Source organism: Pristiophorus japonicus, chromosome 8, assembly GCF_044704955.1.
Source record: "Pristiophorus japonicus isolate sPriJap1 chromosome 8, sPriJap1.hap1, whole genome shotgun sequence".
Taxonomy (NCBI): domain Eukaryota; kingdom Metazoa; phylum Chordata; class Chondrichthyes; family Pristiophoridae; genus Pristiophorus; species Pristiophorus japonicus.
The window spans coordinates 208,153,860-208,167,974 of record NC_091984.1 but is presented as its reverse complement, the minus strand read 5'-3'; the positions used below and the strand labels follow the sequence as shown (position 1 = coordinate 208,167,974).

The following is a 14,115-nucleotide window of genomic DNA, read 5'->3' as shown; positions in this document are numbered from 1 at the left end:
AATGGGTTCTAACCAAAGTTGCTTACCTTTGATAACAAACAATGTCTTTAAACCCTCAGGGTAGTTATCCTCAAACATGGTCAGTACCTGGTTGGGTAATAACATTTAAGACGGTGGATTAGTTTCAGTCAGTGTTTGAAAGGTTAAAAGTCCAACCCATTCATTATTGCCCCATATTCTACACTAGACCTAGAGCTTCCCAGCAATTAACTACAGATTGGTATTATGCTCGCAGTAATTACATTGCCGGCCTCTTGTGTATGTCAACTTACAGCAGGGAGTTGAAGCAACAAGCAGCCTGCTAGTATAGATCTCCATACTGAGCCACTGTTGGCACAACAACTTATCGAGAATAGAATCAAATTCAAACAGTACATATTGAAAATAACATTATGGTTGTAATCTGACCACCGGATTCAGATGACAGTTATAGATCAAGAGCATTTATTATTTCATCAAATCCACTCAATTCAATTGCCACTTACAATCACTCCCACATATCTATGTAAGAAATCATTGGAACCCTCTACTGGATTACTGCTTGTAATCACATCACTCTTCCATATTTATTATGTTTTATATAACAAACTGCCTGAAATCTTCCATTCAATTACTGCCATGTAATCATTTACCAGTATCTATTATTCTCTATAAAAAAATTCTGTAAATCCCGAATTGTATGCTGCCTTACCTCTCCATACAATTCAACTGCAGGTTTCCATAAATGCTTCATTCCTAGATTCTCACAATCATAGATCATTGTGATCGCCTCAATCTGTTTATCATGCTGCCAAAGAAAAATAATCAATATTTAGCTAGGATAGTAATACAGTTAACCAAGTATTTTTATATTTTATCATTCCAACAAAGAGAAGAATAAACATTAACTCACTCTTTTACGTACTTAAGACTAATGCGTGATTTGAACTAATAATTTGCCTTTGGCATTTTGATGTTCAGCATCAGCCCTTAGCTTGATATATTATTTTTGATATCATTGTATCATTGGCATATCCCATGGGTCAAGATCATGATCTAATATGCAATAGGCTGATACTATACAGCTGATCACAAGAGAGATACAGGCCCACACACAGCCAAAAAGGACAGTGGCTCAGCAATTACTTATAAGTTTCATATATTATCATGACAGGAGACAAACATTTTTCCAGTCTGCTAGTTCAGAACAAGCACTGAATAAATATTACTGCTCCAGACATCACGGGACTTGCGTGCTAATATTACCCAACAAAATAATTTCCCTGACTCACAACAAAAGTAACAGTAAAGCCGATAACACTTTTCTTTTCAGCATTTAATCTCAAATTGCAATCTATAATGTGATGTATGCAATAAAGATTCAAACTGAGTACTGTTTAACTAAGCAAGGTACGACCATGGCTGTGCTTTATTTAGTCCCAAAGTGTCTGACTCACAAAATGGCTAGCCTTTTATACCAGAGGAGCACCATGTGGAGCTCAGTGACCTCCAACAATGACGCCATCTGGTGGCTATAAACAGAACGTACATACATGACAATACCCTCCTCTGAGATCTTATCACAGTCTTTCACAGGTTGAGACGGTCCGGTGCTTTACACTCCCGGGTTGACCGTCTCAGTTCAATTCCGGACTGGGGTGAGTGTGCGGAGTCTGTTATGGCTGTTGGCTAGATGGCGGACTTGTTGGGGATGGCAGTAGCCATGTCAGGAATTGCAAGTCCATTTCTATTGAACAAGTCCGTGATAGAAATTCCGGGTCATTGATGACCCTCAAGTCCACTGAAGGCTGCTGGTAGGTTGGTTGGTCGTCAACGGTTTCTTCGTCCGACTGCTCTGACTCGTCTGTGTGCCTCAGCTTTGTTTGATCCATGTGTTTCCTGCAAGTTTGCCCATTCTTGAGCTTAATAACAAATACTCCATTGCCCTCCTTGACCATGACCGTACCAGCAATCCATTTTGAACCCTGACCATAATTCAACACATATACAGGATCATTAACAGAAATCTCACGTGACAGTTGCGCGATCGTGGTACCCTTGTTGACTCTGTCTTCTGTATTCAACATGATTATTTAAATCCAGGTGTACAAGTGATAACTTGGTCTTAAGACCTCTTTTCATCAGGAGTTCAGCAGGCGAGACCCCTGAGAGAGTTTGTGGGGTCTTGTCCTGTAACTCAGCAGTATGCAAGACAAGCGGGTCTGCAGTGACCCTTGGTTTACTCTCCTCATGCTTTGCTTGATAATTTGTAGTGCACATTCTGCTTGCCCGTTGAACAGTGTTGACCTTATATGTTTTATGCAGTTAAGTTTTACAAACTCCTAAAACTCCTGACTGGTGAAGCACAACCCATTGTCGCTCACCACTATGTCAGGCAGACCATGTGTCATAAACATGACATTGAGATTCTCTATGGTTGCCGTGGATGTACTGGATGAAATGATTATGCATTTATCCACTTTGAATAAGCATCCACCACCAATAAAACCATCTTGCCCAGGAAGGGACCTGCAAAATCTACATGGATCCTGGACCAAAGTTTGGATGGCCATGACCACAGACTCAGCAGCGATTCTGCTGGTGCTTTGCTGAGCTGCATGCAGGTGTTGCACTGATGCGCACATGCTTCCAGCTCAGAATCAATTCCTGGCCGCCATACATGGGACCTGGCGATGGCCTTCATCATCACTATACCAGGATGTGTGCTGTGTAACTCACGCACAAATTTCTCTCTCCTTTTTTTAGGCATTACAACACGATTGCCTCACAATATGCTATCTGCTTGAATAGGCAGTTCGTCTTTGCGACGAATGTATGGTTTGGCCTTCTCGCACATTTGCTTCGGTATGGCAGACCAATCCCCTTTGAGGCTGAAACCTTTACCACCAATAATATTGGGTCCTGGCTGTTAGCGTGAATGTTCTCTGGAAGAATCACTCGTCACTCCGGGTCGGTTCCATACATCAAAACGATTTATTACGACGGCGGGGAGATGAAGCCACTGGTTCATCCAGGCACCTCTCTCCACTGAACAAAGGGTTTCATGGATATTTATATGTTGTACAACAGTTTACTACAGTTACATCAGCCCATTTTGGCTGGACATATCCAATCATATTGATTATAGATTACATATAGATTCAATTAGGCCAATAGAATTGGTCTCTAAACATCAGGTGGCTGCGTGATCGCCTCATGTGTTACTAAGGGTTACTCATGGTCTTGTGACATTGTCCAGGCCCCCCTTATCTTACTGTCCTTGGGTGCTGTCTTTGTGTAGTTTCCTTATCTCAATCCTATTACAGGAGTACTATTGTTCTATCATTCTACCGGGACATCTTGTCTGGGGCCTGGGAGCCTGTTGATTAAACAAATCTGCTGAGCTCATCTTTTCTGTGTATTCCTGTGTGAGGAACGGCAGTTATCAGTAACTAGGAATGTGGTCAATTCTGCTAGCTGTATTCCCTTAATGCTTTGCTGAATCACTGGCAGCCATCTTTATATATATCCTGCCACCATTTTACGCACACATATTTAATTCTAACATTACATATATATTTAATTCCAACATTATGCCACGGGTGCCTTTGCTCTATGGAAAACGCCCTTCAACAATCCCCCCTTTCGGTAAAGGGGCTAGTCCAAGCCCCTTAAACCGACACTAATTTATATTGTTTATGTTTTTGTATCACCCGGTACTCCCTGCCTCAATGTGCTGGCCAGTCACGTGATTTCAGGAGTCCCAGTTGCTTAGATTAAATTGATATAGTTCGAATCGCCCCTTTTGCCTGTCACACAGACTTCCTTGCTTATCTGAGCTTTGGTGCTAAACCTCCGTTGTTGTAATATCTGCAGGACCGGCAAGCCATGAAACCCCATGTTAATGCTAGGACTAGCTGTATTCCGACCAGCATATGTGATATAATTCGAATCCAGGGGTGGATGTTGACATTCATTCCCCAGTTTCAAACCCTCCTCCACCAACTCTCATCCTGCTGCTCTGTGTCGGTGTCTTTCTCCAGTATCTCAATTTTAGTCATAGTTGGTGGTAAAGTTTGACAGACTGGCTGACTCTGAGTCTTAGTTCCCTTAACACTTCAGCTAAATGGGGGATAGGGACCTGCTCTGGCTCGTCATAGTCCTGCAGGTGATCATGGAGCTGATCGGTAACGTTAATGATTTCGGTACCTCGCCGTCTAACTTGGATAATGCGGGCTTGCCCAATAGTAACGGGGCGTAGGGATGTAAAGCAGAAGTTTGGTTGCGGGATCTGGCATTGCAAGACATAATACTAATATGAGCGTTCCATGGTGGAGACACAGTATCTCCCTTTGCCTCCGTACCCAGCCCGGGCAAAATGTGTGGGGGCAGGTACTATTTCCAGAACGCATCCATCGGTTCGATTAAAACCACACTCAGCTAATTCTCCCTGTCCCACCGCGTGGGGACACACCGTGATCTCGCCCCTCTGTTTGCACCCTGTCAGGGAGACGCCGTATAGCGAGTTATCTCTACGGATAGCGGAGACTGCGGTTAAGTAGTAACGGAGGGAGGCATTGTCGCGTACGACCCTGATATTCTCCAGTTGATAAAGGGGAAATGGACCCAAGTCTCGTGTGACTATAGGGATCATCAAGACAATCCCCACTCCCGCAGCTTTGCCCATTTGGTAGTTTGGGATCACTGGGTATACTCTGGATAACTGCACTCTAAAGGGACTAACCAGTGTCCCCTTCAGCTTGGCTAGCTGAGCCAGATGTGAGCTGTCTATCCAGTCTGGTACCTCCCCCCTTTCGATCTGATCGAGATTGTGTCATATCTGTCCCACCATCTATAAACCATAAGCATGACAGAGCTGCCCATGTCGGAGCTTTCCGGCATCTTCCTTTTCTCTGTCAATTAGGCGTTTAATTGTTTTGGCATGTGTCTTGATTATTGAAATTCCATCTAGCTGCATCTCCATGCCTTCCCTTCCCAGATCGGCTTGGTCTTTCTGATTCTGCTCTGCCCGCTCTCGTAGTTCCCTCATCACCCCTTTAAGTTGTTCCACCTTTTCATTCAGCCCTTGTATATCCAGTGAATTTACTATGGCGGTTCCGGTATTAAAACCGGTAGCAGTATCATTAACTATTCCTCTCTTATTCCTATGCACCTGCTCTTGTCCTCGGAACCTACTAGCGCCCATGGCATCGGCAGTCTGCTGCATTACAACCTTACTTAATATACTATACATATTCCTTGCCTGTTCCGTACAATATTCCGGCATTCGTATGCCCGAGATATTAATCAGAACAGGCACAATTTCATGCTTAACATTGTTAAAATAAGTTCTGTCCTTGCTCCAGTCCTTGGCTGCTGAGATACATATTGTGTCAGTTAAATTAAACAAGCCCCATAGTTCATGTAGTTGTGTCTTTCCTGCGTGTGCTATATTTCTCATAGTCCGTCTGTATTATCCAGTGCTTGCGTGGGCCTTAAGTTTCCCGGTATCATGAGTCTCGAGAGTCGAAGTAGCTGCTATGGTCCCATCTCGGTGAGTGTTTTATTTGCAAATTTTAAACAGATCCTGGGTCAGCACCAGGTGTTAGGTTCTGGTCTACTCATCTTTTATCCATGCATGTCGAGGTCACTCTGTGAAATCGGAGGTAAAGGTTAGGTTGGATTTGTGGACTACACTTACCCACCGTGGGGTACATTGGTTCTATTGCCATAGGTGATGGTGCGCACTGCACTATTCGTCTGGTCCCGTTTTTTAAAAATCTTTTCCAGCTTATTTATCTTAGCTTTTAACTCTTGAATTTGTTTTGTTTGAGTATCTATTTCTTTATTTGTATCAGACAAGTATTATTACATAGGCTAGTTCTATTTTATTTTTTATTCTGACTATCCCACTATTTCCCCTGTCAGGTGAGTCTTCTTTGTTCTATTAAGAAATCCAAATTAATAATGTCCAGTATAAAACAGCCGTCAATGGAAAGGGTTAATTCCTCTACAGGTTTGTAAGGCCTGATGTCATTACGTGACTTAGTGTAATCATCCGAAATTTTTTCCAAGTCTTTGTGCCTTCAAAACTTGCTTAGAAATTAGGAATCCATTAAAACAGCAGAAATCATTAGTAAAGCCGTCATAATAAAACTCTTCTCATCAGGAAAGACAGCATTTTAGATTAAACTCCAATTTTTTCTAAACTTCTAATTCAAGTACTTGCCAAAGATTTTTTTTTAAAATTGATTTAAAACGAGACCACACATTTTTAATAGCTATTTTGTTTACTGAAATCCAGTTTTCACACAAGCTGTATACATTCCAACATTTCGTTTTTTTTTATGGTCCCGATCACTGGGCAAATCTTGTGTTTTATTTCTCTCTCGGCACAAAATCTAAACTTCTGTGCCAGTTCCATTGATCCAGGTCGTAACTTGTTGAGCCATGTACCTTCACTCTCAAAAGCATCCATGATTAACATTAAATCTGCTGGTTGTGGCGTTTCCACCTCCGGTATGGGCAATGGCAACTGGCTCAAAGCATCGGCACAATTCTCTGTGCCAGGTCTGTGGCGAATGACATAATCATAGGCAGATAATGTCAGCGCCCACCTTTGGATGCGGGATGAAGTGTTGGTAATGATACCTTTGCTCTCGGAAAACAACGAAAATGAGCGGCTTGTGAAATGTCTCTAATTCGAACCTCAGACCGAACAGGTATTGATGCACCTGTTTAACACCGTACACGCACACTAAAGCTTCTTTTTCTTCTATACTGTAGGCTCTTTCTGCTTTAGACAAACTTTTGGATGCATACGCGACAGGTTGAAGTTTCCCCGACTCATTAGCTTGTTGTAACACGCGACCAATTCTATATGATGATGCGTCACAGGCCAAAACGTTTACATGGGTCATAATGTACCAGCAGCTTGTTTGAGCAAAGCAGATTGGTGGCTTTCTCGAAAGCTCTGTCTTGCAATGCGCCCCACACCCAGTTGTTGCCTTTTCTCAATAGCATGTGCAATGGTTCAAGTAAGGTGCTCAATTTAGGTAGAAAGTTACCAAAGTAGTTGAGTAGACCCAGGAACGAATGCAGCTCCGTCACTTTTTGTGGCTTGGGTGCATTCTTGATGGCTTTGGTTTTCACATTAGTAGGTTTGATGCCATCTCGCGGCGATTTTTCTCCCGTGGAATTCGACCTCCGGTGCCATGAAGATGCACTTTGAGCCTTTAAGTCTGAGTCCCACTCTGTCCAAACGCAGTAGAACCTCTTTCAGGTTGTTCAGATGTTCCTTGGAGTCTCGACTGGTGATCAGGATGTCATCTTGGAACACAACAGTTCTGGGAACGGACTTCAGTAGACTGTCCATATTCCTCTGGAATATTGCTGCAGCCGAGCGAATTCCAAACAGGCACCTGTGGTAAATAAAAAGTCCTTTGTGCGTGTTAATGCACGCAAGTCTCGTCGACGTCTCGACCAACTTCTGCGTCTTGTAGGCCGACGTCAAGTCCAGTTTTGTGAATGACTTCCCTCCGGCTAGCGTCGCAAACAAGTCATCAGCCTTCGGTAAAGGGTACTGATCTTGTTTCGAAACACTGTTGATCATAGCCTTGTAGTCTCCACAGATTCTGACGGTGCCATCACTTTTCAGCACAGGAACAATGGGGCTGGCCCATTCATTAAATTCGACCGGTGATATGATCCCTTCACGCTGGAGTCTGTTCTGTTCAATTTCGACCTTCTCCCTCATCATATAGACACTGCCCGAGTTTTATGATGGAGGGGTCTTGCATCTGAGTCCACGTGGATCTGTACCTTGGCTCCCGTGAAGTTGCCGATACCCGGTTCGAACAGCGAGGGGAACTTGCTCAATACTTGGGCACATGTATCTTCCTCCGACAACAACGCCGTTATGTCGTTCCAGTCACATCTGATTTTCTCCAACCAGTTCCTGCCAAGCAGCGTTGGGCCATTGCCTGGAACAATCCACAGCGGTAACTCGTGAACCGAACCGTTATGCGACACATTAATTTGTGCGCTGCAATCACCTTTATCAGTTCTTTGGTGTACATGCGCAGCTTGGCGTTAACAGGGCTCAGCCTGAGCCTCGCAGTCTTAGTATCCCACAGCTTATTAAATGCCTTCTCGTTCATGATCGATTGACTCACCCTTGTCCAGTTCCATCGATACCGGTATCCCGTTAAATTTCACATTAATCAAAATTGGTTTACTCTTGGTTATGAAAAAGAGTACAGTCCATACACTTCCTCATCTGGCATCTCGGATTGCGTATCCGGATCTGCGCTAGTCTGACTCTCATCCTCCACCTGGTGTGTCGCAGCTCGCTTGCTCATCTGCGGACACTTGCGCTGGAAATGCCCCACTCTCAAGACAGCCTTTGCAACTATTTTGTTTAAATCGGCACTGCTGGTGCCGATGCCTTCCCCACAACGCCAACACAGAGAAGTCGGATATATTCCCGCTGCCGGACTTTGGGCAGCCACAGGTTTCACGAACGCAGCCGGATAGGCTCTACCATGTGCCGCTCTGCCGAACGCCAAAATATTCACGAACGCAGCCGGATAGGCCCTGCCGTATGCCGCTCTGCCGAACATCGAATCAATCGCATTTACATTACTTGCCGACGTTCGGTTCTTCACCGACATTTGCTTTAAACTCCTGTCTGTTGTCATACATGATTGAGCAATCTGGATGGCCCTTTTTAAATCCAACTCCTCCACCGCCAGAAATTTGCGCAGGATCACCTCGTAGTTGATACCGATAACGAAAAAGTTCCACAACATGTCTGTCAACCATGTCCCGAACTTGCACGGTCCCACTAGACGTCTCAGGTCGCAACGAATTCTGCTGCGCTCTGGCCCTCCAATTGAATGCGTGTATAAAACTTGTATCTCGAGATCATGATGCCGTCGTCTGGCTTGAGGTGCTCCAGTACCAATGTACACAACTCCTCGTACGTTTTCTCAGTTGGATCACTAGGCATGAGTAGATTCTTTATCAGACCGTAGATCTTTGAACTGCACGCAGTGAGGAACACGGCCCGGCACCGATCTGCATCATCGGCTCCCTTCACTTTGTTGGCCATGAAGTACTGGTTCAAATGGCTTACAAAGTCTGCCCAATCTTCTCCCTCCACAAATCGCTCTAAAAATCCAATCGTGCTCATTTTACAAATAAAGGTTCTTGTATTCTCGTCGCCAAATGTTATGTATGCAATAAAGGTTTGTAGAATTTACCAATATTTCGCAATATTCCTTGTACCTTTCCCCTGCAGAGGAGAAGAATCCCTTTTTGGACTTTTAAAATGAGTTTAAAGGGCAGACAAGGCCTGCAGGGGATACATTCATGGAGGACCCCCCCCCCCCCCCAAGTGTTTGGACTCATTGGAAAGGGAATTTAATTTGGAACTCAATGAACATTTTGGTATCCTAGGAAAAGCTCTGAGGAAGATACCCAAGAGCTTTACAAGTTTAAGATCTCTAAAGGAGCATGTTGGAAGAGACTGCCAGAACAGAGGATGGGACTTCACTCAGGAATTGGGTATTGGAGCTAATTCAATTTGTCTGGGAGAATGAGTCAATCGATAACTAACAAGAACTGTGAGACATAAAAATTCGCTCCCTAGGACATAAACGCATCAAGAGCTATCAGGCTAATCACCAGAGACCATTATTGGCATGCATGTGCAAATAGACCAAAAGAAATCACGGGCCCAGCCAAACAGCCCAAGAGTTTAAACACTGCTTCAACAATGGCAACTGGTGATTTTCCACATTACCACATCATAATCAAATTACTGCTGAACGAGCCCGCCAAATTCTGACAAAGAGAACTCAAAACCAATGAGCAGCTCCTTTGAAACAAAGAGCTGGGCCAGATTTGGCAGGAGATAAGGTATATCTATTCCCAGTTTTACAAGGGAAAAATGAACAAGCAGCAGGAGATGGGGAGTGAAGAAATGGAGTAGTGGAGAAAACTACAAGAAACCATCAAGGACCGACCGAGCACGCCGACAGCAAGAGGCCCACGAAACGGAAGGTTGTCAGCAATGAAATTGACAACCCGGGCCACCACAACCAGCGAAACGACCAACCGAAACCAACTCAGCAGAAACTGAAGAATCGACATTTATTTCCACTCTACAATCTACTTCTGAACGACCAATGAGAAATTACCTAAAAGGTCCAACTAAAACTATTCCTAACCATGTACTTACCCCATACATCCAAAACGCGACTTATCGCATCAGCGGACTCACCCCAACTGAAGACTACGTAGTCCGAAGTCCTCTCCTCCGTCCGGGGTACGGCTCGCCTAGAAGGCAAAGTGCAGCGAACCCCGAAACCGCGATTCACCGGCAACTGTCAAAAGAGATTGGTGAGCATAACCCCCTGAACCCCCAGAGCTATAACTTAGTTAGTTAGGGGAATTGGGAGGGGGAGGCTGGGATAACTTGTGTAAATGTATCTGCATTCTCCTCTTTACCCCAGTTAGAGTTTAAACCGTATTCTTTTCCCCACAGGCTGTATTTTGACATTATATTCAATGTGTTGTACCCCTCAGTGTGTATTGGTATCACTATTCTGTGTGTGTTATTAAAGGTGTGCCTTTTACTTCTTTTTAAACACAAAAAAGCCATACCTGCTTCTTACCTTGAAACTGATCGTCTGTCCAAGTCTGTCACAGTCCCTTCATAATTCCAGAGTCTAGAACCAAGGGTGTGGGAACGATTCGAAACCGGTCATATAAGGTCAGAAGGGAAAGCGGACCCCCTGGAAAACTACCCCTTACAGGTTCAAACTGAGTACTGTTTAACTTAGCAAGTTACGACCTTGGCTGTGCTTTATTTAGTCCCAAAGTGTCTGACTCACAAAATGGCTGGCCTTTTATACCAGAGCAGCACCATGTATGTGTTGCTCAGTGACCTCCAACAATGACACCATCTGGTGGCTACAAACAGCATGTACATACATGACATATAATTAAATCGCACTGAACTAAAGAGAGCACAATGGCACATGGAGAAGCTTGTGCTTCAGTTCCTACATGTCAAATTATAATTTACATTATCCAAATCCTGGGCCCCGATCTCTCGCCGCTCCTGGGCCCCGATCTCTCGCCACTCCTCAGCACCGACCTCGCTGCTGCTCGCCGCCTCTCCTCCTGCCCCTGGGTCTGACCCCGCCGATGGTCCCGCCCATGCTCCAATCGGCGACCTGGATTTTGGTGATGTCAATCCAGTCACCCTCCTCGAATGGCTCTGAAGAGGCTAGGTACAGCTCTTTTATCCCCATGCAACGGCCACGCCACATTGAAATAATTCACGCACTGACATCTTCCACCCTTCAAGATATAATTCGGGACCTGGAATGTCAGGTTCCTCATTTGAAACACCTGTGAACTCATCCTTTTTTGGTGTGGAAGCAGGTCATCCACAAGGGACTGCCTAATACTGTACTATACATTATGTCACCAGTGAGAGATGCTGAGCAGAGGTCGTTTGATTCACCATAACAGAGACACAAAAAAAAAAATCAATGGAAGGGTAAACCCCATCTGCTCTCACTCCTTCCTACTGGCTAGTTAGAACTTGCCATTGTATAGGGCCTACAAATAGGCTGTGCGCTAGAGAACACAAGCGACATCTGACCAAAGGCAAGAAATAAAATTATAATGACATTGAAAGTAACAATGTAATTGCAATGGACCACAGGTGTCTGCTTTAGGAGCACTGTGCCAGATCCTTGCGTTGCAACTGCTGAGTGGGCTGCATTTGATTAAGGGCGTGTTTACCCTTGATTTTAACAGGAGCGTGAAGCAGAAACCTCTGTTGGTCGATACTAAAGTTGTACTGCTAATGGCAAGGCAAGCAGCCCAAATTGTTTCCGCAGTGACCGGGGAGGTGTCTCTGGAGGCGCGACAGGTGCTGGCACCTCACCGCATTTATTAAAATGAGGCCTGATGTCTCCAGCTTCTGACACAGTACTCGGTGCACATCGACCAATTCTCACCCAAAAATGACAAATGGAAATAGCTAGATGCTGTGCAACACTTGTTGTGTCATAGACCACACTTCATAGGAACAGAAGTAGGCCATTCAGCTCTTGAGCCTGTTCCACCATTCAATTGGATCACAGCTGATCTGTACTTTAACTCCATTTACTCAATTTGGTTCCACAACCTTCAATATCCTTGCTTAAAAAAATCTAGTGATCTCAGTGTTGAGATTTTCAACTGACCCAGCCTCAACAGCTTTTTGGATGTTAGAGTTCCAGATTTCCACGACCCTGTGTGTGCAGTGCAAAGGTTATGCTCCCTTGTTCTGGACTCCCCACCAGAGGAAAAAGTTTCTCTATCTACCCTATCAAATCTTTTAATCATCTTAAACATCTCAATTAGATCACTTCTTAATCTTCTATATGCAAGGGAATACATGCCTAGTTTATGCAACCTGCCCTGATAATCGAACCTTTTTAGCCCCGGAATTCCTTTGGAATTTTAACTTCAAAAATAGGCTATTGGCACAAAGATAGTTCCAATTTATTTAAAAATGAAAATCAAACAAACATAAATTGTACTAGATCCCTAAAAACGCAAAATGCTACTTTTCAGTCCAGTAGTTTAAAGTAAGTGTCAAATTAGAATGAAGCATCTGGAATTTTAATACTGGTAACAGCACAATTCATCTTCAGAACTCATGTTCCACAAGGAAAAATGTTATATTCTGAATTCTAAACAACCAAAAGATTTGCGACTCAGGAACTACTCATCCAGGATGTCTCCCATTTTAAAATTCCTCGTCGCTCCTTACCTTTTTGGTCTGTTTAACACACTCTTCTCGCAGCAGTTCACAATCTCGGATTTTTGTCTTTAAAAAATCCTGCTTAGATGCCGAATGCATCAAACCTTTTGGATCCAAAGGGCCAATTACGTCATACCAAATTGGGCTGCCTTCTTTGTCATAGCCGCACATTCCTCCAGCGAAATAACAAGTTATGACCTGGCAGAGGACACAGAGCTCAGTTCCCAGAGTCAACATTCTCCAGAAACATTTTGTCTATTTTCCCATCGTGTTTTCAATTTCATTTACCTGCCTCAAGATCTCCCACAGCACAGAAGAGGTTGCCCCAAATTGGGCCTATGCACCAATAGGTGGATGGTGTACAGGAGCTACCTCAATGATTGCTACCTTTGTGATTGTTCCTACTGCAAATTGCCTTTCATTTTTAAGCTGGACAGGACATCAAAGACATGACCTCTGACCCACTCTAGCTCTAGATCAAGGATGGACTAATTGTGCTGGCAATCAAACCGGCCACTTCAAATCAGAAATCTTCCATCTGATACCTACATGATCTGGTCAGCTAAGAACCCACACTGTTTGAATGAAGGAAGCCATTCCAACAATAGATGAATGTTATCAAAATGTCTTAAAGAACCCCATTGTCTCAAAGTGATATGGTATGCAAGAAACACCATTCTTTCTAGATGCTTCATTTAGATCTAATCTCCATCCCCAAAAACCTGAATGTTGTGGATTTAACCTCCCGAGAGCTAACTTTAAGATAATAAAAACATCTCAATCTGAACCAATACCAAATTTAATCTGGAAAAAATAGTTTAAAAATCTTGAAATGTGACAACACCATTTGGGATCCTCGGTTATGGCTGCAAACTAGGCTAACACAAAATAGGTTCTCAGTGCTATAGTCAGTGTGCCATTGGGCTTCTCACCATTTTAATTGTAATCTATTTCATTACAGTACTCGTATATGCTGTTCTACAAATGTAGCTAGAATCAGTTCAGATATTTGGTCATAACTCTTTCTCTTAGAAACATTATCTACAACATCTAAAACAGAGACAAGTAATGGAAATGGCATAATATGCACTAATAAAGTGTTATGTATGTAAACTTTACTAGTGTGTAAGACTTGCCACCAGGGGTGCACCTGTTGGAGACCCAAGAGTTTCCTGCACATCCCGCGCAAGCAGGTACAAAAGGCAGTCTACCATGCTGCTTCCGCACTCTGGAATTACATTAAAGAGACCAACGTCACAGCAGTTTGAGTTTACAGTATACAGTCTTGTGGAGTTATTCTGAACATA

General features: G+C 43.7%; 1 protein-coding gene across 5 annotated transcripts in view; it reads right to left on the bottom strand.

Moving 5' to 3' along the window:
- LOC139268975 (SEC14-like protein 2) overlaps positions 1-14,115 on the bottom strand; it is a 90,732-nt gene that overhangs the window by 43,996 nt on the left and 32,621 nt on the right. For all 5 annotated transcript variants that reach the window (XM_070887883.1, XM_070887882.1, XM_070887879.1 and 2 more), the window contains 3 exons: positions 12,818-13,006; positions 692-787; positions 27-87 (listed from right to left, as the gene is read on the bottom strand). In XM_070887883.1, the coding sequence (XP_070743984.1) occupies positions 27-87; positions 692-787; positions 12,818-13,006 (346 nt within the window). The remainder of the gene's footprint in view (positions 1-26; positions 88-691; positions 788-12,817; positions 13,007-14,115) is intronic.